General features: G+C 46.3%; 1 protein-coding gene and 1 pseudogene across 6 annotated transcripts in view; both read left to right on the forward strand.

Moving 5' to 3' along the window:
- The window catches only part of CORO2B (coronin 2B), a 216,252-nt gene extending 213,194 nt beyond the window's left edge, over positions 1-3,058 (forward strand). For all 6 annotated transcript variants that reach the window (XM_023220661.1, XM_023220658.1, XM_023220660.1 and 3 more), the window contains one exon: positions 1,101-3,058. In XM_023220661.1, coding sequence (XP_023076429.1) covers positions 1,101-1,232 — 132 coding nt within the window. In that variant the 3' untranslated portion in view covers positions 1,233-3,058. The remainder of the gene's footprint in view (positions 1-1,100) is intronic.
- Positions 2,754-26,859, forward strand: LOC111548280 (annotated as a pseudogene).

Consider the following 26,859-nt stretch of genomic DNA (forward strand, 5'->3'; position numbering starts at 1 on the left):
CACAATTGACTGTGGGTAACATTCAACTCAGGTGTGCAGAGGAGCCGCAAGGAGCCTGCTGCTTTCCAGGGCTCAGCGTTTTGTGGACATCTGTCAATAAGTTTTACAGGAGAAATGGAGGCAGGTTAAGCTAGAGAGTCGTTGGGGTGAAGATCTGCCAAGATAGCTGTACATGAATCCCTGACCAGTGCAAACTTTGGTATTCTTGTCATAGTTCCTCATCAGTAGGAAAAAAGCTAGATTCCATTCTGCATCCTGAGCCTCCTTAAGAAGAGAACAATACAAAGCATTTTAGAAAGTTCTAAATTATCAACACAAGCCAGGCGCGGTAGCTTACACCTATAATCCCAGCACTTTGGGAGGCTGAGGCTTGCGGATCACTTGAGGTCAGGAGTTTGAGACCAGCCTGGCCAACATGGTGAAACCCAGTCTCTACTAAAAATACAAAAATTAGCCAGGCATGGTGGTGCATGCCTGTAATCCCAGCTACTCGGGAGGCTGAGGCAGGAGAATCGTTTGAACCCAGGAGATGGAGGTTGCAGTGAGCCAAAATCACGCCACCGCACTACAGCCTGGACGACAAAGTGAGACTTTGTCTCAAAAATAAATAAATACGTAAATTATCAATAATAATGTAATACATGTAATAATGCATCTATTATTATGTATTATTATACATCTATTATTATATATTATTGTACATCTATTATTATATATTATTATAGATGTAATAATTAATACATCTATTAATACAATGGTAAAGAAAAGCATTAGGTTAGGACCCAGAAAGGGACAAGCTTGGGATATTTGGAAAACGGGACTGTTTGGTCACTCCTTTTTCAGTGATCCTGAATCAGTTAATGACGCAGATTTTGTTTGTTTCCTGCCTCACAAGGGAAAGTAAGAGCTGTGCACTGAGCTAGAGATGGGAGAGGTGCGGTGGTGATGAGTGGCTGAGGAGAATAAGTGGATCAAGCAGTGGGAGGCCTGGGGGAATGTGAGGGCACGGGCAGTAGGCAACTGGAGACTCACCTGGGAAATCCTTGTCTCACCTGCTCTCTCCTGGGCCCTCCTTGGCCCCCTCTCTTCCTCCACCCCAGCTCCTTCGAATGTTCTTCCGGCAGCAGGATGAGATTCGACGGTTGAAAGAAGAGCTGTCCCAGAAGGACATCCGCATTCGGCAGCTCCAGCTGGAACTGAAAAACTTGCGCAACAGCCCCAAGAACTGTTAGCTCCGCAGCTGGGCTGTTTTCTAAGCCGATCTCTCCGTCGTTTCTACTCGTCCCTTAACTTCTCCCTTACCAGTGACCCCAGAGACAGAGCCAGGACAGGAGAGGGGGCCAGCCTGAGGACCCCCGCCTACCACCTCAAGAACTGGAAGCCAACCTCTGACCTCCTGACCTCATGCTAATAAAAGTCCCCAGCTTCTCCTGGAGACCCCCGCCGGCAGCCCCTTTCCCTGCCACCCCAGGACCCAGGCTTCCCCTCAGCTGGGTGAAGACCACAGACTCTGGGGTTGACGGGGGCTGTATCTCAGTGGACCAAGAAGCAAAGGGGGAAGCGGGATCTCAGCTAGACTTAGAACTTGGACTTCTCCCCTGTGAAGGGGGCTGCCAGGACATCTCAGCACTCCCACCTGGAGCTCTCAGCATCACTGAAGGTACCACAGCGTAAGTGCTGGACTGCAGGCTGCAGTGATCCCTCTTTCGTCCCACCCCTTCTTCCCCCAGCAGCCCCAGAAGCCTGCCTCACCCGACGAGGGCAGCGAGCGGCCCGGCTTCTTTCCGTCTCTTCCCTTCCCACCCTCTTGTCTTCAGGGAATTCAGAGGATTGCTCTCCAAGGCCATAATGACCCCTTGCCTTCCCCATGATTCTCTTCAAAGCTCTTGCGCACCCTTTTCCCGTTCAATTTGTGAGCCCGGCAGGGTAGGGATTAGTGTCCCCATTTGACAAATGACAGAACTGAGGGTTACAATGGGGAAGTGACTTATGAAGTCACCCAGCAGGTCGACAATGGACCCACAGCCAGGACCCTGGGTGTTCAGACCCCAAGGCCAGGGCCTTTCCCACTGCATCAAGATGCCAATCCCATTATAGGCTTCACCAGTGCCCAAGTCTCTGCGGAGAATGAGAACTGGAAGCCACTGCTACCGTCTACCCAGCACCAGTAGTGCCGATGTGCCACACTGCCCAGTTGAGGCCCCTCACGCTGTGCCCCTAGATCCTTCAGGTCCCCACCCTTGGTTGTCACCACCACCCTCCCCAGGGTACTCCATCTGAGATGAGGCCTCGTCCTCCTGGAAGCTGAGGCTGAGAAGGGTGGAGCTTGGCCCTGGGGAAGGCAGACCAGGGTCTGATGGCTTCTAGGGATGCTCTGCGTGTGTCTCAGCACCACTATCTCAGCCACTTTCAGCCTTATGCACGTAGAATGACCACAGCCACTTGCATCCGTATAGCACTTTAAAGTTTCTGCAGTCCTTTGACACATAGGATCTCATTGAGCCTCACATCTACTCCCTTCTGCAGATGAGGAAACCGAGAGAAGTGGCCCAAGGTCACGCAGCTCTGAGATGTCACGTTTCATTTGATCTTGTACACATTTTCTTTTATTCCTTCTTTTTTCCTCCTTTCATTTCCCACTACCCACAAAGAGTTTATAAACACTGTTCTCAGAAGAGTCACAGTTTGGGGTGAGATCTGGAAATCGAGAAATGGGTGTCCACTCTTTTCTTTCATTAGCTAGGATCTACTAGATGCATTATACGCCATACCTGCTTTTCCCGTGGCCGCCCTATGGAAAATCCCATCCACAGAGGCCAGGGCTACCCAAGCCCCTCCAGGTGAGCTGGGCCTTTCCTCTAAGAACCTCCATCCTCCCAGCCAGCTACAGTAGGGCCTCCTCACCCCGTACCCCACAGCTAGACAGTGTCAGCACTCATCTCCTCCTCCCCACATTTCTGGAGCTTTTTTTTTTCTTCCCCAATGACCTTTGTGGTCTTCTGTGATTATTTATGCTGCCTCCCAAGGATAGAATTGAAATAAAATGTTTTCAACTTATGAAACCTGGGCATAGCCGTCTCATTTAACCCCGGTGGTTCCTGTTCTTGGTCACCATGGTACCTTGATGGTCAGCTCCCCACCCACAGCTCCTTTGCCTTTCTGGAATGACAACCCACGTCTGTACCTACAGATATAATTTCACACTTTCATTTATCTCAGCACTATTGACATTTGGGGCGAATAATTCTTTGCTGTGGGCGCTGCCCTGTACATTGTAAGATATTTAGCAGTATCCCTGGCCTTCAACAATCAGATGTCATAGCAACCCCTATCCAACTGAGACAACCAAAAATGTCCCCAGATGTTGCCCAATGTCTCCTGGGGTGTCAGAATCACCTCCCGGTTAAGAACCACTGTTCTACCACTATTCAATAGATGCTGCCCCGTGTTGGGGTCTGGGTGAGACCAACACTCTACACTGGAATGGTGCCTTGCAGTGTATCAGGCAGGATTCCACACACTTGACTCCTTTGATCTTCACAGCAGCTCTAAATGGTAGGTCCGATTATTCCTGTTTTCAAGAAAAGCAGTCAGGCCTAAAGTGGTGACATGTTCAAGGTCACTCAGCCAGTGTAGTGGGGGAAATACACAGGGACTGGATCTTCTGAGCCAGAGCCAGAGAAGGTCTGTGTTCCCCGTCCCCAGCCAGACTCAGAGCTGGGCAGAGTCTGTTCTGGGAGGGTGGCCGGGGCCCATTCTGAGACCAGGGATGCTGGACATCCTCACTGTCTCAGTAGTCCAAGTTTATCTTAAATAAGAGTTGTCAGGCTGCAGAGTGAACAGGCACCCGGCAGTGTGGACACCACAGGAAACTCAGAAGAGCCAGAGGAAAGCAGTGTGGGCCTTAGAAAAGGGGTGAGGAGGAAAGGATAAAGGGCTGCAGAGGAACAGTGGGCAGGATCACAGGGAAGGGGTGGTCCAGGCCTGGCCCTGCCCTCAACTAGTTGTGCAACATTGAGTAAGGCTTTTTTTTCTCCCTGGGCCCCATTTTCTCCATCTATAAAATGAGGCAATGGGACAATTTCTAGGGTCCCTTCCTGGTGTGTCATCCTAGGTTTCCATTATACCAGCAGTTGAGAGGATGGGACAAATCCCCAAGACCACCCATTGTCTAGCACGAGTGATAAAAATTAAATAAATAAATAAAATAAAAAAGACATTTATTGGGAAAAGAGAAGCAAAGAACGGCTTCCTACAGGACTTGGGTGCAGAAAATCACTTTTGCTGGGGCTCAGGGAACAGGTGAATAGATAAGGTGATCTGTCTCATATGTACCTCTGTCCCACCTAATCTCCGATTCTGAGCCCAACGGGGCAGCTGTTTATCATTATTTATTATGGTACACTGTCTAAGGTCGGGCTCGAACTTGCTTTCTGTCTCCCCACTAGCCCATTTTCCCAACTGCATTTGTTGATTAACTCATCAATTCCCCATTGGCTGGCTGTGTATCCTTAATTTCTTCATATGTTATATATTCCACGCCTAGTCTGTTACACTGGCCCCTCTGCCAGTTACACATTGCCAATTACACTGCCTAGTCCAACACATTGCTTTAATTATCATAATGATGTAGGAGAATGCCGTTCATGGCTCTTTGAACCTGTACTCACTGCCACGCTCCCTACCAGGTGTCTGCTCCCTTCTTTTCCCCAAGTAAGGATATCTTAGGCTAAACTTCAGACCCTTCTGTTCTATGGAGATGTCCCTAATGCCTTTACCATCAGCAAGAGTATCCTTCTGCGCGTGCCTACAACTCTTTATCCCACCCCGACACCTAATCGAATTTTCAACTCAGTTTAACACATACCAAGTAGCTGCATCTATTTAGGACCAGGTGCTGGGAACCATGATGTGAGAAAGAACAAGCCCTGCTCTTGAGGGGCTCCAGTCAGTGATCTATGTATAGACATCGTATCATCCAGCAGGACCTGGGGCCCTTGGAGGCTGGGAAGAGCTTCACCCCAGGCTGGGTTCAGGGTGGAGTGGGCAGTTTGTTCTGGGATTGAACAACTCCTGGGTTGTCTTCCAGCCAGCCTCCTGAGATCCCAAGATGGGCTTGGGCATTTTTAGACTCTCTCCTGGTGCTGGGCAAACATCCCAGACTGCCAGTGGACCGTGCAGAACGTGGCTGCTTCTTCACTGTGGGAAATGACTTCATGTTGAAAACACTCCCACCTCCAGGCCCCCGCCCCCCAGCCTTCCTGCTTGGAAGGGCTGCCGTGATGGGGGCTGCCTGGAGCAGAGGCACTTACCTTGGCCACAGGAAACATTACCAGATCCTTCTCCTCCCCCTGGTCAGCCTGCACAGGGACTGTAGCGCTATGGTGCAGGGAGGGGAAGAGGCCTGCCTGGGATGTTGGCAGAGGCTCCTCATTCTCTGTGTATGTGTGTTTCCTATTTGGGAACAACCTGCAGCCTGTCTTTCCTTGGAATTTTAATTCAGTAACAAGCACAAATGGGTCAGTCTTACTCAGAGAAAGAAGGTGAGTGTCTAGAGATCGGGTGAAAGGAGTTCTAGCAAGCTCCTGTCCCAGAGCCCCTCCCTTGCATCTGGCTTGTCACGCTGCCCAGAATCCCCTCCATTAGCACACAGTTTCTTTGGGTTAAGCATTGCCCTTGCCAGAACCATCTCCATGTGCAAATCCCCCTGGGATTGGGATGCAGGTGTGAATCAGGAGAATGGATCCAGTGAAGGGGACATGGGAACAACGAAAGACGGTGGGTCTTGAGTGAGAGGAGGGAGGTAGGGACACTGAGCAGAGATCTTGGATTTCAAGGTCACAGTGATGACAGCAAGATTCAAAGACCAGGAGTTTGTAGAAACTTGAATCCAACCAGCAGGTGGCAGATTATGGCCTTTCTATCAAGCCCATTTTTTCTAAACTGGGTCCCTTTTGCACCTCCCACTCACTCCAGAATTAATGATCCAACCATAGGCACTGAGGCCTCATGGCAAAGCAGGCACACAGAACAGCCAGGAATCAAAGCACCCCAAGTGGAGAAGGGAGGCTTGAAGGAGGGCAGCCCAGAGACCAACTGTTTCCAAGGCGCAGCCAGAGGAGGGCACGCACCTCGCCTTCCTCCCTCTGGGACTGTGGAGACCCTGCCTGGTCTTCCCTGAAGCACAGGAAAGAGGCTTGGTCTGGGTGTTCTCACCCTACCCAGGCAGCCTCTGACCTGCTCTGTGACCTTGAGCAGTTTCCCTACAGGAACAGTGACAGGGAGGGTCCCTTTCTGCCTGGAGAGTCTGCATTTGATGAGGCTTGGGCTGAGGGGGTGGTACAAGGAAGAGCTGGAAAGTGAATGGGGGGCAAAAAACCAGGGGTGGGGGCAGCAGGTGTCCAGGCCAGACCTCTGCAGCTCAGTCAAGCACAGCCCAGCCCAGCCTGGGGCTTACTGCTCCAGCCCACACAGCCTCCAGGAAGCTCCTGATGAGACAAACAGGACCAGTCGTCCAGGGTCTCTGCTTCCCAGGCATGGGAATAGCCCAGGACACAGAGGAAGAGGCCAGGGCCAGACCCGGGAAGCCCTAAATTTTTGCCCCAGAAGGCTGGACTCCACCCCAGGCCATGCGGAGCTAAGGAAGGGCTTGAATCAGGAGTGGACACCTCCCTCTGGCTGCTTCAGTGGAAGGGACTGGAAGGCAACACAAGCCAGGAAATGGTGGGGGCTGGTGGGTTGTCTGGGTAGGAGATAGGAGTGGCCCAGCCTGGGACAGTAGTTATGGCAGACTTAAGAGAGCTTGCTGAGATAAGAAACTGACCTTGATCTGAGGGGTGGGTGGGAGGAGGGGACAGGGAGGCAACAGGGAAGAGGGAGGAAGAGGAGGACAGGTTAGGAGAACTCTCAGAAATGGAACCAGAACTGGGACAGAGATGACCTACCCCCACTGTCTAATGGGGCACTCCCCAAAGATAGAGACCGTGTTCTGTAATCCCCTTGTAAACCAACAACAGCAATGCTGGCCACAGCTTGCTTAACAAATGTCCTTTGGCTACCTGAGAGAGGAAGGGCTGGTCTTAGAAAGCATGTTGGGTGCGGGGCAAAGTGGCTCATGCCTACAATCCCAGTAATCCTAGCACTTTGGGAAGCCAAGGTGGGAGGATTGCTTGAGGCCAGGAATTCCAGACCAGCCTGGTCAACATCTCTATTGGAAGGAAGGAAAAAAGGAAGGAGAGAGGAAGACAGAAAAGAGATAGCTTGTTGGGATTTTTTAATCACTGAAAGACCTGGCAGGCCCTAGAGCTTCTTAGCAGTGTGATCCAAGTGATTCTAAATCCCCTACCCACCAGCCGTCTCCGATTCTAGCGTATCCCCCACCGGCCTGAAATTCACATAGCTGTCTGAAAGTCATTCATAATAATGAAATAATGAAAACAGCTTATTTTTCTTTGCCTACTGGAATTTTGACACAGTTTTCATTCAAAATTATTTTATCAAATATTTATCAAATGCCTTTTCTGCATCAAGTATTGTCCTGGGTGCTAGAATAAGATGTAGTTCTTGGTCTCAGAGAGGTTCCAGTCTGGTTTATAATTAAAATTCATATTCGATGCAGAGAGAAATGTCTGGAAGGACTGAGCTAATTAGCAGTGATTATCTCAGGGTAACAGGATAAGAGAGGAAGGTATTCTTTAATTTTAAAGACATTTTAAAAGTATGTAAAAGTTGGCCGGGCGCGGTGGCTCAAGCCTGTAATCCCAGCACTTTGGGAGGCCGAGACGGGCGGATCACGAGGTCAGGAGATCGAGACCATCCTGGCTAACATGGTGAAACCCCGTCTCTACTAAAAAAATACAAAAAACTAGCCGGGCGCCGTGGCGGGCGCCTGTAGTCCCAGCTACTGGGGAGGCTGAGGTAGGAGAATGGCGTAAACCCGGGAGGCGGAGCTTGCAGTGAGCTGAGATCTGGCCACTGCACCCCAGCCTGGGTAACAGAGCGAGACTCCGTCTCAAAAAAAAAAAAGTATGTAAAAGTTTAGGATTTGCCACGACTGTGTCCCTCAGGATGAAATCTCAGGCTTATTCTGTTCAGTTCACCAGGAATGCCACGGCTTTTCCTCCCACATCACCACTGTCCCTTTGGAGGGTAGTTGGATGGGGTGAGCAGACAGGGCTGGCCAGGTGTCACTTCTGTTGGACACTTGACAGGTAGGGTCCTGACCAGAAGGCCCAGCCACCACCAAACAGCCCCACAATGCGAGGCATGCCTCATAGGGATCCCAGCACAGGCCACTGTGGCAGCAGATGCTCAGCCTTTCCCTGATCCTCTTGTTGCTGACTCTGCCTTGCCTACCTGATCCCTCCTGATCTGGTTCCACCCACTGATCTCCTCCCACTCCACCCCAGGTGGCTCCAATCCCTAAACTTGCATAAGGTGAGGTACACTGTCTCTTCACTCATTTTCTTCCCAATCTGCCACTTGTGGCATAAACCTTATGACCTGCTTTCTCTGGCATTGTGCCCTTTCTTCTCTTCAAATCGAAAGCCTTGGCCAGGCATGGTGGCTCACACCTGTAATCCCAACACTGGGAGGCCGAGTCAGGAGGATTGCTTAAGCCCAGGAGATTGAAACTAGCCTGGGCAACATAGCAAGACTCCCATATTTACAAAAATGTAAAAAATTTGCCAAGTGTGCTGGTACATGCCTGTTGTCCCAACGACTCAGAAGGCTGAGGCAGGAGGATCCCTTGAGCCCAGGAGGTGGAGGCTGCAGTGAACCGTGATTGCACTCCAGCCTAAGTGACACAGCAGGACCAAGACACTGTCTCAAAAAAAATTAGATAAAAATAAACAAAAGCCTTGGCTTTTAAGACTTCACTGTCTCAGCCATGAATTTTTGCAAATCTATTTAAAAACTCAAAAGCTGGACACTGACTGTTTATTTATTTGTGTATTCCAGCTATCAGAATCATGATCCTCCCTCTAGCAATGAAAACTACTGGCTGAGTGAGAGGAGGTACACCAGGAACTGTAGAATCAACTGTGACTACTTCCAAAATCTACCCTCTCCCACTCCTTGCACCACACACATATATATAAATGGCCAGAGCTATTAAGACCATATGGAATGGAAGAATTTTAATTAATGATAATATGGAACTGGAGAAAAAGTGCCCTTTTGCTAATTTTCTTTTTCTTTTTTTTTTGACACGGAGTCTCGCTGTGTCGCCCAGGCTGGAGTGCAGTGGCCGGATCTCAGCTCACTGCAAGCTCTGCCTCCCGGGTTCACACCATTCTCCCGCCTCAGCCTCCGGAGTAGCTGGGACTACAGGCGCCCGCCACGGCGCCCAGCTACTTTTTTTGTATTTTTTTAGTAGAGACGGGGTTTCACAGTGTTAGCCAGGATGGTCTCGATCTCCTGACCTCGTGATCCGCCCGTCTCGGCTTCCCAAAGTGCTGGGATTACAGGCTTGAGCCACCGCGTCCGGCCTAATTTTCAACGAACATCTGCTGGACAATGACACTACAGTAGGTGCCAGTGATATAAAACCAACTGAGATATACAAATCACTGGACCTGGGGGCTTGGTTTACAGAAGGATGCAGACATGTAAATCAGTAATTACAATTCAGTGTGATGAGTACTAGATCAGAGCAATCAAAATGCAGAAGACAGAGGACAGACCTTGTGGTGACAGGTCATCTGAGTTCCTAAAGTGAAAGCAGTTTTCTAATCACTTCGAAGAGGAATAACAGCACTGCAGTCAGAGGAACAGCATGTGCAAAGTGAGAGAAAGGAGGCAACTGGCATGTGGGGAGAATCCCAAAGGGCTTTGAGTTTCTGAAGCCAACGAGAAGGCTGGCGAGTAGAACAGTCAGCAAAGGGCCTTATAATCAGGCTATTTACTTGGAATGTACTTTTTATACAATGGAAACCCTCAGGAGGTTTTAAAGCATCAGAATGACCAGATGAAATTTGAAACATTTTTTAATAGTGCACACACAATATTTCTCTCTCTCTCTCTCTGTCTCTCTCTCTCTCTCTCTCTCTGTGTGTGTGTGTGTGTGTGTGTAAGAGAAAGAGAAAGTGGTGTGTTATACATACAGAGATGCAAAATAAAATATGTTTCTCACTATGGGTTGCAATCAACAAACTTTGAAAGCCACTGGTCTAGAACTTGCTAATGGTGCAAAGTAGAGAATAATTCCCTACAGGATTTCCAGGACAGAGGATTTAACCCAGGTGTGGCTGCCAGGGATGGCTTCCCAGAGGCCGTGGGAACTAGGCCTTAAAGGAGGAAAGGGTGTAGGGAAGGGGACAGGGGAAGGCATGAGGGAAAGGCATGACAGAGGAGCCTTAAGAAGTGGCTCCCAAAGCAGTCCTGCTGGATTCCTCCTTAGCCAGAGCCCTGCCTAACAGCCTCAAGATGGTTATCTTGGGGAGACAACATTTCTGTCTCAACACAGAAATGTTCTGATGTTGAAGCTGAAAAGATAAGCTTCTACTGACAGCTTATCTTTTCCTCCCAGCACTTAGTACAACCTATCTGCCACATTGCTCATGTCTCTTTTGACCTTCTGCACCAGGGCACCAAGTTCATTGTCAAAACAGCTGACTTGACTAACAAGCAAGGGCCATTTTCCATTTTCATAAAGACTCCCAAGAAAGAGAAAATTGAGTGAGCTCAGATTTGGGTTCAAGTTCTTGCTCAAAAGCTCATTCATCCAGTTGTTGCTAGACTATTTCTAAGCCCCACTTTTGCCCATCATAAAATGGGTTAATCCTAACTTCCCAGCCTTCCCCCCAAACTTGCAAGCATTAAATTCAATGAGATCTTGGGTGCATCCTAAGTCACAAGGATTGCCGACTGGTTACTTTTCCCATGGGCCAGAAGGCCCAGTTAATGTTGGAGTTCCCGAAGAACAGGCACAGTTTGGCAACCTTGTCATTGCAGTAGAAAAGAAGAGAAGTTATTATTTTATCAGCTGGTCCCAGAGTTCCTTTTAGGGAAGGAAGTGTCTTTGTTTGGGGAAATACCTTGATAGGCCCCTTGGGGGTAAAAGGTGAGGCCCTGAAGACATGAGCTGGGAGGAGAAAAAACAAAGGTCGCCAAATAGCTCTGTGTAAGAAATGAACAGGAATCTGGGGATAAGGAAGAACAAAGGAGGGAGGAAAAAAGAAAGCTAAGCAATGTGGTTAGAAACTAAAGCCCTAGTAGGTGGGAAACTGGGGAAGCTCTTAGATATAAGTTTATATTTTAAATTTTCTGGACTGAAGTTTTGCAATCCAACTCTTCTCTCCAATGTAATCCATTCCCCAAATCTCCAATAAATGTCTATGACACAAGCTGCCCTGTGGAAGCAGGGTAGGTAGGCATCAATAAAGAAAGGGCTATGTTCAACTTCTGGGGCAATTCTGGGATAGAGGTTTGGCCACAAGACAGCAAATAAGGAAATTTAGAGCCAGAGATGACGCTGAGAAACCTAAGCCCAGGGAATTCACAGAAATCTTGCAGAAGGCATGGGGCTTCCCCTAGATTTTGGGATGGGGTTCAAACCAATCTCATGTAGAGTTGAGGTGTTTGAATTACACCAGTAGATACCTGAAACCACTGGTTTCCAATTTTTGTCTATTATGAGGGTAAACATTTTCTCCAGATTTCTCTCTGGCTAAAGTCAATATTATTTGGCTATTATTGATTGAACTTCAGTCATAACTTAATAATCAACCAGACAAGAGAGGGTACCTCAACTTCTTACTTCTCTTTTCTGCCTGCATTCTGACCAGACTACACTCTGGGTAGTGCTTACCTAATGCAAACAGGTAATTTCTTGATGATAATAATCAATTGCATCTGCATGCTATTTAAAGCTTCTTCACTACCTTATCTGACCAGATGCTGGATCTTCAAAATAACCCTACAAAGCAGGAAAGGCATGGATTCCCCAAGTTAGCAATGAGGAAGCTAAGGTCCAAAGAATCAAACAACTAAATATGGATTGGGCGTGAGAGTCAATCTCTGATCTCAAGGAATGCTGGAGAGACAAGATAGAAATGCACGAAAAGACAACAGCATTGAAGAAGTAGAAATAAATATAAAAACAAACGTCTTAAGGTACAGCACAATTCACTGCTGGAAGAATGATAGAGATCACAGGGCATCCAAAATCAAAGGTAGACCAGTTCTACCTTCTCACAGCCCCAGCCACTTCTTTCCATCTTCATGATTATCTCCAAGGCCCTCATTGTCTCCACCCAGATTACCACAACAGCTTCCAACTTTGTCCCTTTAATTAGTTCTTTTTTTTTTTTTTTTTTTTTGAGACCTCGCTTTGTCGCCCAGGCTGGAGTGCAGTGGCGCGATCCTGGCTCACTGCAACCTCTGTCTCCCGGGTTCAAGCAATTCTCCTGCCTCAGCCTCCCATGTAGCTGGGATTACAGACGCCTACCACCACACCTGGCTAAATTTTGTATTTTTAGTAGAGACAGGGTTTCACCGTGTTGGCCAGGCTGGTCTCAAACTCCTGACCTCAAATGATCCATCTGCCTCGGCCTCCCAAAATGTTGGGATTACAGACATGAGCCACCGCACCTAGCCCCTTTCATCACAAGGACACAAAAGTAATTGTTATGATATGCAAATCAAATCACAGTCACTCCCCTACTTAAACCTTTGGTGGTTCCCCATTGCCCTAATGGAAAGTAGAAATTCTTTTTTTTTTTGAGATTTTTTAACTTCTTTCTTTTTTGGCCTGGTCCTCTAATCTCTGAGACCTCATCTCTTGCCATTTGCTGCCTGAAACTCTCTGTTCCTTATAGACTGTGGTAATAATAAAATAAATACTTGGCCTTTGTTCCTGGTTTTTGGCACAGAGTTCCTAAAAAGCTGGGAATTTCCTGAAAGATAGGAGTACCTTTTGTAATTTATTAGGAGCCCCTTTCCATCATACCTGAGTTTATGCTAATGAGGTGAGTTAGGGTAGAGCCTCAGGATGGGACTGGCACCAGAAAGACTAAGTAATTAGAGGATGGAAACTTGGCTGGGCGCAGTGGCTCACACCTGTAATCCTAACACTTTGGGAGGCTGAGGTGGACAGATCGCTTGAGCCCAGGGGTTCGAGACCAGTCTGTGCAACATGGCAAAAACCCATTTCTGCAAAAGAATACAAAAATTAGGCCAGGTGCGGTGGCTCACACCTGTAATCCCAGTACTTTGGGAGGCTGAAGCGGGCAGATCACAAGGTCAGGAGATCAAGACCATACTGGCTAACACAGTAAAACTCTGTCTCCACTAAAAACACAAAAAATTAGCCAGGTATGGTGGTAGGCGCCTATAGTCCCAGCTACCCGGGAGGCTGAGGCATGAGAATGTCATGAACTCAGGAGGCAGAGCTTGCAGTGAGCCAAGATCATGCCACTGCACTCCAGCCTGGGCAGCAGATCAAGACTCTGTCTCAAAAAAAAAAAAAAAAAAAGTTAATCGGGCGTGCTGGTGCATACCCTGTAGTCCTAGCTACTCGGGAGGCTGAGAGATGGGAAGATCGCTTGAGCCCAGGAGGTCAAGGCTACAGTGAGCTGTGATCATCCAGCCTGGCAACAGAGTGCCACCCTGTAAAAGAGGATGGAAACTTTTCATTGGAATAACATACAAGAAAAAAAAAGAGAATGGAAACTTTCAGCCCCACCCACTGACCTCGAAGTGGAGAAGGGGGGCCTGGAGATAGAGCTCTATAAAACTTTTGATACTATTTTTATTTTATTTATTTACTTATTTTGAGGCAGAGTCTCACTCTGTTGCCCAGGCTGGAGTGCAGTGGCATGATCTTGGCTCACTGCAACCCCCGCCTCCTGGGTTCAAGCAATTCTCCTGCATCAGCTTCTGTAGTGGCTGGGACTATAGGCACATGCCACCACACTCAGTTAATTTCTGAATTTTTACTAGAGACGGGGTTTCACTATGTTGGCCAGGCTGGTCTTGAACTCTTGACCTTAAGTGAACTGTGTGCCTGGGCCTCCCAAAGTGTTAGGATTACAGGTGTGAGCCACCACGCCCAGCCTTAATTTTATTTTAAAGACAGGGTCTCACTCTGTCACCCAGACTGCAGTGCAGTGGCATGATCCTAGCTCACTCTTAGCCTTGTTAAACTCTGGGACTCAAGAGATCCTCCCTCCTCAGCCTCCTGAGTACCTGGAACTACAGGTATGTGCCACCACACTAGGGTAATATTTTTACATTTATTTATTTATTTATTTATTTATTTATTTATTTTTGCGATGGAGTTTCGTTCTTGGTGCCCAGGCTGGAGTGCAATGGCATGATCTCAACTCACCACAACCTCCACCTCAAGTGATTCTACTGCCTCCGCCTCCCAAGTAGCTGGGATTACAGGCATGCGCCACCACACCCGGCTAATTTTTTGTATTTTTAGTGAGACGGGTTTTCTCCATGTTGGTCAGGCTGGTCTCGAACTCCCAACCTTAGGTAATCTGCTCACCTCAGCCTCCCAAAGTTTTGGGATTACAGGCGTGAGCCACTGCGCCCGGCCTACCTTTATTTTTGTATGGAGACAGGGTCTCACTGTGTTGCCCAGGTTGGTCTTGAACTCCTTGCCTCAAGTGAACCTCCCATCTTGGCCTCATAAAGTGCTGGGATTACAAGCATGAGCCACTGCTCTATACACCTTTTTATTTTTTTGAGATGAAGTCTCGCTCTGTCATCCAGGCTGGAGTACAGTGGCACAATCTCAGCTCACTGCAACCTCCACCTCCCAGGCTCAAGAGTTTCTAATGCCTCAGCCTTCCGAGTAGCTGGGATTATGGGCGCCCGCCATCATGCCCAGCTAATTTTTGTATTTTTAGTAGAGACAGCATTTTGCCATGTTGGCCAGGCTGGTCTTGGACTCCCGACCTCAAGTGATCTGCCTGCCTCGGCCTCCCAAAGTGCTGGGATTACAGGTGTGAACCACCTCGCCTGGCCTCTATACAACTTTTGAACGGGAAGCTTCTGAGAGCTTCTGAGTTGGTGAATGCACCCCACCTACCCAAGGCCAGAAGCTCCTGCACTCAGGACTCTCGCAGACCTGGCCTATGTACCTTTTCATCTGGCTGTTCACTTGTATGCTTTAGGATATCCTTTATAATAAAAACTTAACTGTAAGTAAAGTGCCTTTCTGAGTTCTGCAAGCCATTCTAGCAAATTAACAAACCTGAGGAGGGGTTCATGGGAACCCCTGATTTACCGCCAGTTGGTCAGAAGTACAGGTGGTCTGAGATTTGGGGCTGAAGACTGAAGTGGGGGCAGTCTTGTGCAACTGAGCCCTGAAGCTGTGGAGTTCACACTAATTCTGGGTAGGTAGTGTCAGAATTGAATTGAATTGCTGGGTACCCAGCTGGTGTCGGGGAATTGGTTGGTGTCAAAAAACATCCCAGACAGACCTTTTTGTTTTGGTTTGTTTTTCTGATTTCCTGAGCTGTGTCCAGGGACTGTCTTGCCTCCTAGTCTTCGTATAGCGCATTCCTTCTGCATGGATCACCTGCCTACTCTCTTGGTCTGGCGAATTTCGTCTCATCTTTCAGGTCTCAGGTTCAATGCCACCTCCCAGGAAACATCCTTTACATCACTAGAATAGTCAGAACCTACACCCTGGTAATCCCATAGCATCCTCGATTTCCCCATCCCAACACTCATCACACTTCACCGTTGTTACTGATACAATTGTCTGTCTTCCCCAAGAGTGAAGGCAGTTCTGTAAGCCACTGAGAGATGGACCATGTCTGTCTTGTTCATCTATTGTATCCGCATCTGGCACAGTGCCTAGTAGGTCATAGGCACTCAATAAGTATGTATTGAGTTCAGAATGAATGAATAAATGAATGTTGTAGGAATTCAGAAGAAACAAGAGATTAGTATAGACTGAGGAAAGAGGTAGGCTAGGACTTGAATAACAAGTAGAGGAGCTTCTACCATCACCTAATACATCAGGGACAAACCAGGGCTTCCTACCTCCAACCCAGGAGGCAACTACAAAAACAGAAAGAGCATTGAACTACAAGACAGAAGAGCAGGCTCCAGTCCTGCCTCTGTGCCTCAGTGTGTAACTTTGAACATATCATTCAATTTCTGAGCCTGAGTTTCCTCATCTGTAAAATGAAGCCTCTATAACCCACCTAGAGGGGTTTCTCTGAGGTTTGGTGAGGTCCTGAATGTGGTAGACCCCCACACAAAATAGACCTGACCAGATGTGTGTGGATTTATTTTCAGCCACACAGCCTCTGTCTCTGAGATTTCCCAAAGCACTGGCTGAAAGCCCACCTGAGAAAAGCCTGCATCTGTCAACCCAGCTTCCTGGACCTAAGCATACTCATTCTGCCCAGGCTTATGTGCCATTTTGTCCCTCTTCCCCAGCACCTGCACGCAGCACCCAAAGCCTCCCTCACACCGAAGAGAACCACGCTCTGAAGACTACCACCTGCAAGAGCTGAAGACTTGAAGGCATTTACCTCCCACAAGGGAGGTAACATACTTTCTTCTATCTATTTCTGAGTAAAGAATATTTTCAGGGCTGGGCGCAGTGGTTCACATTTGTAATCCCAGCACTTTGGGGGTCCAAAGTGGGCAGATCACCTGAGGTCAGGAGTTTGAGACCAGCCTGGCCAACATGGTAAAACCCCACCTCTACTAAAAATTCAAAAATTAGCCAAGTGTGGTGGTGCATGCCTGTAATCTCAGCTACTTGGGAGGCTGAGGCAGGAGAATCGTTTGAACCTGGGAGGTACGGGTTGCAGTGAGTCGAGATCGCGCCACTGCACTCCAGCCTGGCTGAGAGAGTGAGACTCTGTCTCAAAAAAAAAGACAAAAATTTCAAAATTAAATTCTCCAGAATTTTAACTCTCCACTTTAATTCCTGGTGTCAGACAGCAGGACCCCCAAGTTCCCCTTGGGAGGCCAAGGTAGGTGGATCACTTGAGGCCAGGAGTTCAAGACCAGCCTGCCCAACATGACAAAACCCCGTCTCTACCAAAAATACAAAAATTAGCCAGGCGTGGTGGCTCATGCCTGTAGTTTCAGCTACTCAGGAGGCTGAGGGTTGAGGCAGGAGAATCGCCTGAACCCAGGAGGTGGAGGTTGCAGTGAGCTAAGATAGTGCCGCTGCACTCCAGCCTGGGTAACAGAGTGAGACTCCATCTCAACAAGAGGGAAAAAAAAAGAAGAAGAAGAAGAAGAAGGGGGAGGAGGAGGAGGAGGAAACCAGAGATTCAGAGCATGAGGGGTACTCAACTCACTGTTGCTGGGACGGGTGGGGACATGAAAAGCATGAGAAAGAATGAAGGCAGCCTCTAGGAGTAAAGATACCGCCAAGTGACCACCAGGGAGGAAACAGGATCCTCAGTCCTACAATCGCAAGAAACTGAGTTCTACCAACCCGAATGAGCTTGGAAGTAGATTCTCCCCTAGAACCTCCAGATAAGAGCCTAGTCTTGCTGACACCTTGGTTTCAGCCTTATGAGGACCCTAAACAGAAAACCCAGCCTAGCTTCCCTAGACTGCTGATCCACAGAGCTGTTAGATAATAACTAGGTGTTGTTTTACGAAACTACATTTGTGGTAACTTGTTACTATAGCAATAGAAAACTAATACAGTGGCTGGGCATGGTGGCTCATGCCTGGAATACCAACACTTTGGGAAGCTGAGGCAGGAGGATTGCTTGAGCCCAGGAGTTTGAGACCAGCCTGGGCAACGTGGTGAGATCCCTATCTCTAATTTTTTTTTTTTTTAATAACAAATAAAACTAATACAGGGAGACAAGGCCTGTCTTTGGGGGATCCCTTGACCAAGAGCTTAGTCCTAAGCTACCTCAGCTATTAATTGCTGTACATCTAAGCGTGTCTGGAGGGTTTGGAGTGGGTGTGGGGGGCTAGGCCAGAGACAGAAAGACTAAAGGAGGGAGAATCATTTTTCATAAAGGTCAGAAAAGCTTCTCTCAGAAGAGAAATACACCCTACAAGGCTGTTCCAAGGACCCAGCCCTGCGGGTGAGGAGCAGCAGGAGAGCCCCTCGTGTGTGGAGACGGTTTCGATCCTATGAGGGCACAGGATGAAAGCCCTCCCCAGGGAATATGTGACCGCTGGCTTTAGGCCCACAGGACAAGCGAGGGACAGAAACTGACTGAGGAAGGGTCAGGTGGACTAATTGGGAATCACATGTGAGATCCCTTGGGGATTCCCTAAGCTGGTTGAGAGGGATTTGAGTGGCTCCAAGATTCCTGCAATTCCGTGGAAGAGACTGAGTCAGAGAAACACTGTTTTATTCATGCTCTTTATGATGTAATTATATTCCGTTCCCCAAGCTGGTATGGCTTGGAGAAACGGAGTGCCCAAGGCCTACTAATCCCCAAGGGCAAAATAAAAAATTTTAAAGAGTCAGAAATGGCTAGGCGCGGTGGCTCACGCCTGTAATCCCAGCACTTTGGGAGGCCGAGGCAGGAGGATCATCTGAGGTGAGGAGTTCGAGATCAGCCTGGCCAACATGGTGAAACCCCGTCTCTATTAAAACTACAAAAAGTAGTTGGGCATGGTAGTGGGTGCCTGTAATCCTAGTACTCAGGAGGCTGAGGTGAGAAAATCACTTGAACCCAGGAAGTGGAGGTTGCAGTGAGCCGAAACAGCCATTGCACATTGCACTCCAGCCTAGGCAACAAGAGTGAAGCTCCATCTCAAAAAAAAAAAAAAAAAAAAAAAGTCAGAATGGAGGCTTAGGAAGAGAAATATAAAGGGGATGGCTTTGAGTCAGACATAGCTGGGTACTAACCCTTCCTCCAGCGGCTTGCACAGGTTTCTTTAGCTTTCTTTTTTTTTTTTTTTTTTTTTTGAGACGGAGTCTTGCTGTGTCTCCTGGGCTGGAGTGCAGTGGCCGGATCTCAGCTCACTGCAAGCTCCGCCTCCCGGGTTCACGCCATTCTCCTGCCTCAGCCTCCGGAGTAGATGGGACTACAGGCGCCCGCCACCTCGCCCGGCTAGTTTTTTGTATTTTTAGTAGAGATGGGGTTTCACCGTGTTAGCCAGGATGGTCTCTATCTCCTGACCTCATGATCCGCCCGTCTCGGCCTCCCAAAGTGCTGGGATTACAGGCTTGAGCCACCGCGCCCGGCCTTAGCTTTCTGAGATTTAGTTTCAAACCCCAAAAATAAAGAGATGATAAAAGGACCTATATCACAAAGGACTATGAAGAAACAGAAGGCAGGTTATTTATTGATCATCACATCACATGAGGAAAAATACATTCCATACTATATTTTCCAATTCAAAAACCCTGATTTTTCCTACTTTAACATCTTCAAATCATTCAACCATGCAGCAGTTCTGAGACACTTTTATTGCTTGCACTTGCAAAATCAGTGTTACTCGTTAGGGAGAAAATTGCAAAGGCAAAATATGAAGTGTCCTATTAAGAAATCCTGGCCGGGCACAGTGGCTCATGTCTGTAATCCCCGCACTTTGGGAGGTCGAGGTGAGCAGATCACTTGAGGTCAGGAGTTCAAGAACAGCCTGGCCAACATGGTAAAACTCCATCTCCACTAAAAATACAAAAAAAAAAAAAAAATTAGCCAGACATGGTGGCACACGCCTGTAATCCCAGCTACTGGGTAGGCTGAGGTGGGAGAATCACTTGAACCTGGGAGGCAGAGGTTGCAGGAAGCCAAATCATGCCACTGCACTCCAGCCTAGGTAACAGAGCAAGACTCAGTCTCAAAAAAAAGGAAAAGAAAAAGAAATGCTGCCTCTTCAACCTCTTGCTAACACTGAGTATACAATCTTGTGTCAAAAAAACACAGACATCAACAATGCTGAGTCATGGTGATTCAGAAGAACCAGACTCTAATTGTGGAGAAGTCTTAGGGGAGCCATAACCAATTTATTTTGCTTGTATTTGTTTTTTATGTGTACACAAGAGAGACATAGGATCAAAGAAAATTTGTCTAAATAAGTCTAAAAGAGCCCTTCAATAAGTACAAAAACTTCTTAAAATTTTCAAGTGATGAAAAGATGCTGAGAAAATACAAGCATTATTTATTATGCCCAGCTAACTTCTAGGAAAATCAAGGTCTAGGGAATATTCACAGTGTAGCCAAGGCCTTATAGCAGCAAACAGCAGAACTAAGAAATGAAGCAAATGGTCTCAGGCCTACCACAGAGGCCAGTTTGGTGTGGCTGGCATCTATCAGCTGCGTCCTAAATTCTTCACAAGGAGCCTGAGAAATGTGACCTTAGCCCACCAGAGGTATTACACTTCAGTTTGGTCTGCTGAGAGTATGTGTTTACACGTACACACAACATTCAAACAGAGGAATTGGTTGAGAAATGTAAAAACACTGTGAAGAACAACCTTCCGAGGAAAATAATAAAGCCACTTGCATTTGTCCCTCAAGGGCAAAACTTGAGAAGATATGTTTGCAGACCCTTATAAAAGACTGGGGTTTCCTAAGCCCAGGGTTCATTGACTGGAATGCAAATTCACTGTATGTTTAGCATCCACTGACTACTGACTGTGGTATGAGTTATAAGGTTCTTTGTCTTTGACCCAGGATGCACAAGTTCAGAGTCTTTTTTTTCTCTTTACTTTTTATACCATCAATAGAAGCAGACAAAAAAATCTTGAATCTTCTACTAGCGTAAAATTGTGGCAGGCTAATTTGTATGCTTGCAAGTAGAACATTACCTCAGAACCTTCATGGTTCTTGTTAACTATGTGAAGTTGGTTTTCTGTGTGTTTTTTTTTGTTTGTTTGTTTTTTGTTTTGTTTTGTTTTGTTTTTCTGAGACAGAGTCTCACTCTGTTGCCTAGGCTGGAGTGCAGTGGCACAATCTCGGCTCCCTGCAACTTCCACCTCCCGGATTCAAGTGATTCTCATGTCTCAGCCTCCCAAGTAGCTGGGATTACAGGCATGCACCACCACACCCAGCTACTTTTTGTATTTTTAGTAGAGATGGGGTTTCACCACGTTAACCAGGCTGTTCTCCAAATCCTAACCTCAAGTGATTCGCCTGCCTCGGCCTCCCAAAGTGTGAAATTATAGGTGTGAGCCACTACACCTGGCCTATGTGAAGTTTTATACCATTATTTGGAGTTAGACTGTGATAATTTAAAGATGTACATGGTAGACTCTAGAGCAATCATTCAAAAGTAAAATACAGATAGAGCTAATAAGCCAAAAGTAGGGATAAAATAAAATCATTAAAGTATTTTATGAATTAAAAAAGAAGTAAAAAAAGAAAAAACAAGGAAAAAGGGACAAAGAACAGTAGGGACAAATAGAAAACAAAGAGCAAGATGGTGTATTTAAATACAACCATATTTATAGTTATATTAAATAAAAATGGCCCAAACTCTCCAATTAAAAGGCAGAGATGTCAGACTATGTAAAAAGTCTACCTAAATAAGCTCTAAATATAATGCATAGGTAGGTTAAAAGTAAAAGAATAGAAAAAATATAATATATATGAAGCAAACACTAATCATGATAAAAGCTGAAATGGATGTATCGATTTGTGCAAAGTGAACTTCAGGAGAAAGGATTATAAGCAGAACTAAAGACTGACATTTTATGATGAGAAGTTTATGTCATCAAGAAGACATAACTAAATATGCATACACCAAGTAATAGAGCTTCAAAGTACATGAAAAAAGAACTGACAGACTGAAAGACAAAATAGACAAATCTACAATTTCAGTTGCAGATTTCAACACTTGTCTCTTACTAATTGACAGAACAAGGAGATACAAAACCAATAAGTATATAAAATATTTAAATAATACTATTAAATAACTTAACCTGATATACAGTTACAAAACATGATACCCAGCACTGGCAGAATACATATCTTGTTCAAGGGTACATAGAACATTCACAAATATAGACCATATTCTAAGCCATATACAATCTCAATAAACTTATAAGGAATGAAATTATACAAAATATATTCTCTGAGCATGACAGAATTAAATTAAAGAGGAGGGCCAGGCGCAGTGGCTCACGCCTGTAATGTAATCCCAGCACTTAGGGAGGCCAAGCGGGGCAGATCACAAGGTAAAGAGTTTGAGACCAGCCTGGCCAACATGGTGAAACTCCATCACTACTAAGAATACAAAAATTATCCGGGTGTGGTGGCGCATGCCTGTAATCTCAGCTACTCGGGAGGCGGAGGTAGGAGAATTGCTTGAACCTGGGAGGTGGAGGTTGCAGTGAGCTGAGATCGTACCACTGCACTCAGCCTGGGTGACAGAGTAAGACCCTGTCTTGGAAAAATAATTAATTAATTAAAGAGGAAAAAGAAAATATCTAGATAATCCCTACATACTGAGAAATTAAGCAGTATACTTCCATGTAACCCAAGAGTTAAAGAAGAAATTGCATTGATGGCTGAGCATGGTGGCTCACGCCTATAATCCCACTTTGCAAGGCCAAGGTAGGTGGATCACCTGGGGTCAGGAGTTCGAGGCCAGCCTGATCAACATAGGGAAACCCCATCTCTACTAAAAATACAAAATTTAGCCAGTGTGGATGGCTGTAATCCCAGCTACTCAGGAGACTGAGGCAGGAGAATCCCTTAAATCTGGGAGGTGGATGTTGCAGTAAGCCAACATGGCGTCACTGTACTTCAGGCTTGGTGACAGAGTAAGACTCTGTCTCAAAAAGAAAGAAAAGAAAGAAAAGAAAGAAAGAAAGAAAGAGCACTGAAAAATAGAAAATATTTATTACTGAATGAAAATAAAAACACAATAAGCAAAAATTTATAAGACACATCTAAAATGGTGCTAATAAATTAGAGAGTAATATATAGTTTTAATTGGTTACTTTGGATAAGAAGTGCCTAAAAGCAGTGTTCTAAGCCTCTATATTAAGAAACTAGAAAAAAAGAGCAAAATACACCCAAAGTAAATGGGAAGGAAATCATAAAGAGTAGAATTAATGAAATAGAAAATGGACAAAGAGAGCAGGTGCAGTGGCTCTCGCCTGTAATCCTAGCACTTCGAGAGGCCAAGGCGGGCAGATTGCTTGAGCCCAGGAGTTTGAGACCAGCCTGGGCAACATGGCAAATCTCCTGCCTCTACAAAGAATACAAAAATTAGCCAGGGGATTACAGGCATGAGCCACTGCGCCCGGCCTTTTTTTTTTTTTTTTTTTTTTTTTGAGACAGGGTCTTGCTTTGTTGCCCAGGTTGGAGTGCAGTGGCCTGACCATGGCTCACTGCAGCCTCAAACTCCCTAGCTCAAGTGATTCTCCCACCACAGCCCCCCATCCCCTCAGTAGCTGGGAATTCAAGCACATGCCATCTACCTGGCTAACTGTTTTTTGTTGTTATGGAAACAGGGTCTCACTTATGTTGCCCAGGCTCCTGGCCTCAAGTGATCCTTCCACCTCAGCCTCCCAAAGTGCTGGGATTACAGGTATGAGCCATCATGCCCAGCTAATTTTTTTTTTTTTTAGAAAGAGTCTTGCTCTGTCACCTAGGCTGGAGTGCAGTGACACGATCTCGGTTCACTGCAACCTCTACCTCCTAGGTTCAAGTGATTCTCTTGCCTCAGTCTCCCAAGTAACTGGAGTTACAGGCATGTCCCACCATACCCAGCTAATTTTTGTATTTTTAGTAGAGATGGAGTTCCCCCATGTTGGCCAGGCTGGTCTCAAACTCCTGACCTCAGGTGATCTGTCTGCCTCAGCCTCCCAAAGTGCTGGGACTACAGGCATGAGCCACCGCACCTGGCCTTAAAACTGGATCTTTGAAAAGATGAACAAAGTTGATAAACTAGTTCAACTGATCAAGAAAAAAAGAAGACTCAAATTAACAATGAAAGGGAAATTCAAAAGGGGACATTACCACAGATACTTCAGCTGTGAGAAGGATAATAAGGGACTATTATAAACAACTTATGCCCACATATTCTAAAACTTAGATGAAATGGGCAAATTCCTTGAAAGACACGGAGTACAATTCTTACTGTAGAAGAAATTAAAACAGTCCCATATTTACTTGAAACATTAAATTTGTAATTTAAAAATCTTTCCTCAAAGAACACACCAGAACATTTGGCTTCACTGGTGAATTCTAGAAAACATTTAAGAAAAAAAAAATCTATAAACTTTCTTTAAATTGAGGAAAAAGTAACACTTCTCAAGACATTTCCTAAGTCTAGTAGTAAGTACCCTGATACTTAAACTAAACAAAGGCATTACAAGAAAATAAAATTACCTACTAATATACTTCATGGACATAGATGGGAAAAAATTCTAGACAAAATTTTAACAAATTGAATTCAGTAATATATAAAAAGGATAATACGTCATGATCAAGTGGGCTTTATTCCAGGAATTCAAGGGTAATTTGATCAAACAGATGATAAAACCCATGTAAGTATCTCAACAGATATAGAAAAAGCATGTGAGGCCAGCCTCATGGCTCACGCCTGTAATCCCAGGACTTTGGAAGGCCAAGGCAGGTGGATCACTTGAGGTCAGGAGTTTGAGACCAGCCTGGCCAACATGGCGAAACCCCATCTCTACTAAAAGTACAAAAAAAAAAAAAAAAAAAAAATAGCTGGGTGTGGTGGTGCACCTGTATGTAATCTTAGCTACTCAGGAGGCTGATGCAGCAGAATCACATGAACCTGGGAGGCAGAAGCTTCACTGAACCGAGACTATGCCACTGTGCTCCAGCCTGGGCAGGCAACAGAATGAGGATCTGTCTAAAAAAAAAAAAAAGGAAAAACAACAATAACAACAGGCCAGGTGCAGTGGCTCACGCCTGTAACACCAGCACTTTGGGAGGCCGAGGTGGGCAATTCACGAGGTCGGAGTTCAAGACCAGCCTGGCCAACATGGTGAAACCCCATCTCTACTAAAAATACAAAAAATTAGCTGGGCATGGTGGCATGTGCCTGTAATCCCAGCTACTAAGGAGGCTACGGCAGAAGAATTGCTTGAACCTGGGAGGTATAGGTTGCAGTGAGCTGAGATCACACCACTGCACTCCAGCCTGGGCGATAGAGCAAGACTCTGTCTAAAAAAACAAAAAACAAAAAACAAAAAAACCAAAAAAAAAAAAAAAACAGAAAAAGTATGTGACACAACTCAACACTCAGCCAGGCGAGGTGGCTCATAACTGTAATCCCAGCACTTCAGGCAGGAGGATTGCTTGAGCTCGGGAGTTTGTGACCAGCCTGGGCAATAAAGGGAGGCCTCATCTCTACTGAAAAAAATAAATCAGCCAGGTGTGGTTGTGTGCGCTTGGTCCCAACTATTCAAGAGGCTGAGGTGGGAGGATTGCATAAGCCCCAGAGATCAAAGTTGCAGTGAACTGTGAAGGCACCATTGCACTGCAACCTGAGTGACAGAGCAAGACCCTGTCTCAAACAAGCAAACAAAAAATCTCCCCATAATATATATTAACAATTCAACCTCATTCACAATTAAAACTCTTATCACACTAGGAATAGAAGGGAACTCCCTCACCTGGATAAAAGGCATCTAAAAAACAACTACAGCTCTCATCACACCTAATGGTGAAAGATGAATGCTTTCTTCTAAGATTGGGAACAAGGGTGAAGATAGCTATTCTCACAACTTCTATTCAGAATTGTACTGGAGGTCCTAGCCTGTGTAATACATCAAGAAAAATACTTAAAAAGTAAGCAGATTGAAAAAGAAGAAAAAGGGAAAGTATCTGTTGCCGTGGCTGTGGGCCTGGGATTCCCAGCCACGGCAGGTTCCTCCGGGGAGCAGGATAAAGGCCAGAGAGTATGGCCTCCATGGTCCCTTTCTACTGGGCTCAGCCAAGCCACGTAAGCTTCACCTTTGCAACAGCCTCACTGGGAGCAAGGACACATTTGTACCTCAAGATGGGAGAAAGGTGACATGGTCCAGGCCAACCATCTAAGATGTATGTCCCACAGGGCACGCCAGGTCCTACATCTCTTTCATTATCTTGAGAAGAGTGATGAAGGATTACTTCAAATGTGATGTCCTTTATTGCAAGAACATTAGGGACATTGATGATAAGAACTACTTGTTGAGGAGTATAGGGAGAAGAAGTCCCAGATGGCACAGCTCCTGGGGAATGTTCACACTGCCCTGAAGCCATTTTTAGTAAAATTCAATGAGACCACAGATCCTGATAAAAAGCAGATGCTATAATGAATTCAGCACATAATGAAGCTTGACACAGAATCGCTTGAGAAAGCTGTGTAGTGCAGACTTGCTGGAGAGGAAGTCAACAGCTGTGTGCAAGGATTGTTGGAAGAGGCCAAGGATTTGCTTTCTGAGTTACTGGATTCCACATTCTGGAGTCAGGTGATTGACAATTTCATTTTCTCCAAACTGCCCAAGTTCTGGGATGGGGAGTTCCACAAATATGTGGAAATTCTGAACGTCCTCTCTCTGGATGTTTTAACCAGTTAGTGTGTATGTGCCAGAAATTGTGAATTTTGGCCGGGCGCAGTGGCTCACTCCTATAATCCCAGCACTTTGGGAGGCGGAGGCGGGCGGATCACGAGGTCAGGAGATCGAGACCATCCTGGCTAACACGGTGAAACTCCGTCTCTACTAAAAATACAAAAAATTAGCCTGGCGTGGTGGCGGGCACTTGTAGTCCCAGCTACTTGGGAGGCTGAGGCAGGAGAATGGCTTGAACCCGGGAGGCAGAGCTTGCAGTGAGCCAAGATCGTGCCACTGCACTCCAGCCCGGGCGACAGAGCAAGACTCCATCTCAAAAAAAAAAAAAAAAAAAAGAAATTGTGAATTTTGTCCATAAGATTGTGAACAATGGTTGGGGCTATGCTTCCAATGGGTCTACTTTGATATAG

The sequence above is a fragment of the Piliocolobus tephrosceles genome, chromosome 6, assembly GCF_002776525.5.
Source record: "Piliocolobus tephrosceles isolate RC106 chromosome 6, ASM277652v3, whole genome shotgun sequence".
NCBI lineage: Eukaryota > Metazoa > Chordata > Mammalia > Primates > Cercopithecidae > Piliocolobus > Piliocolobus tephrosceles.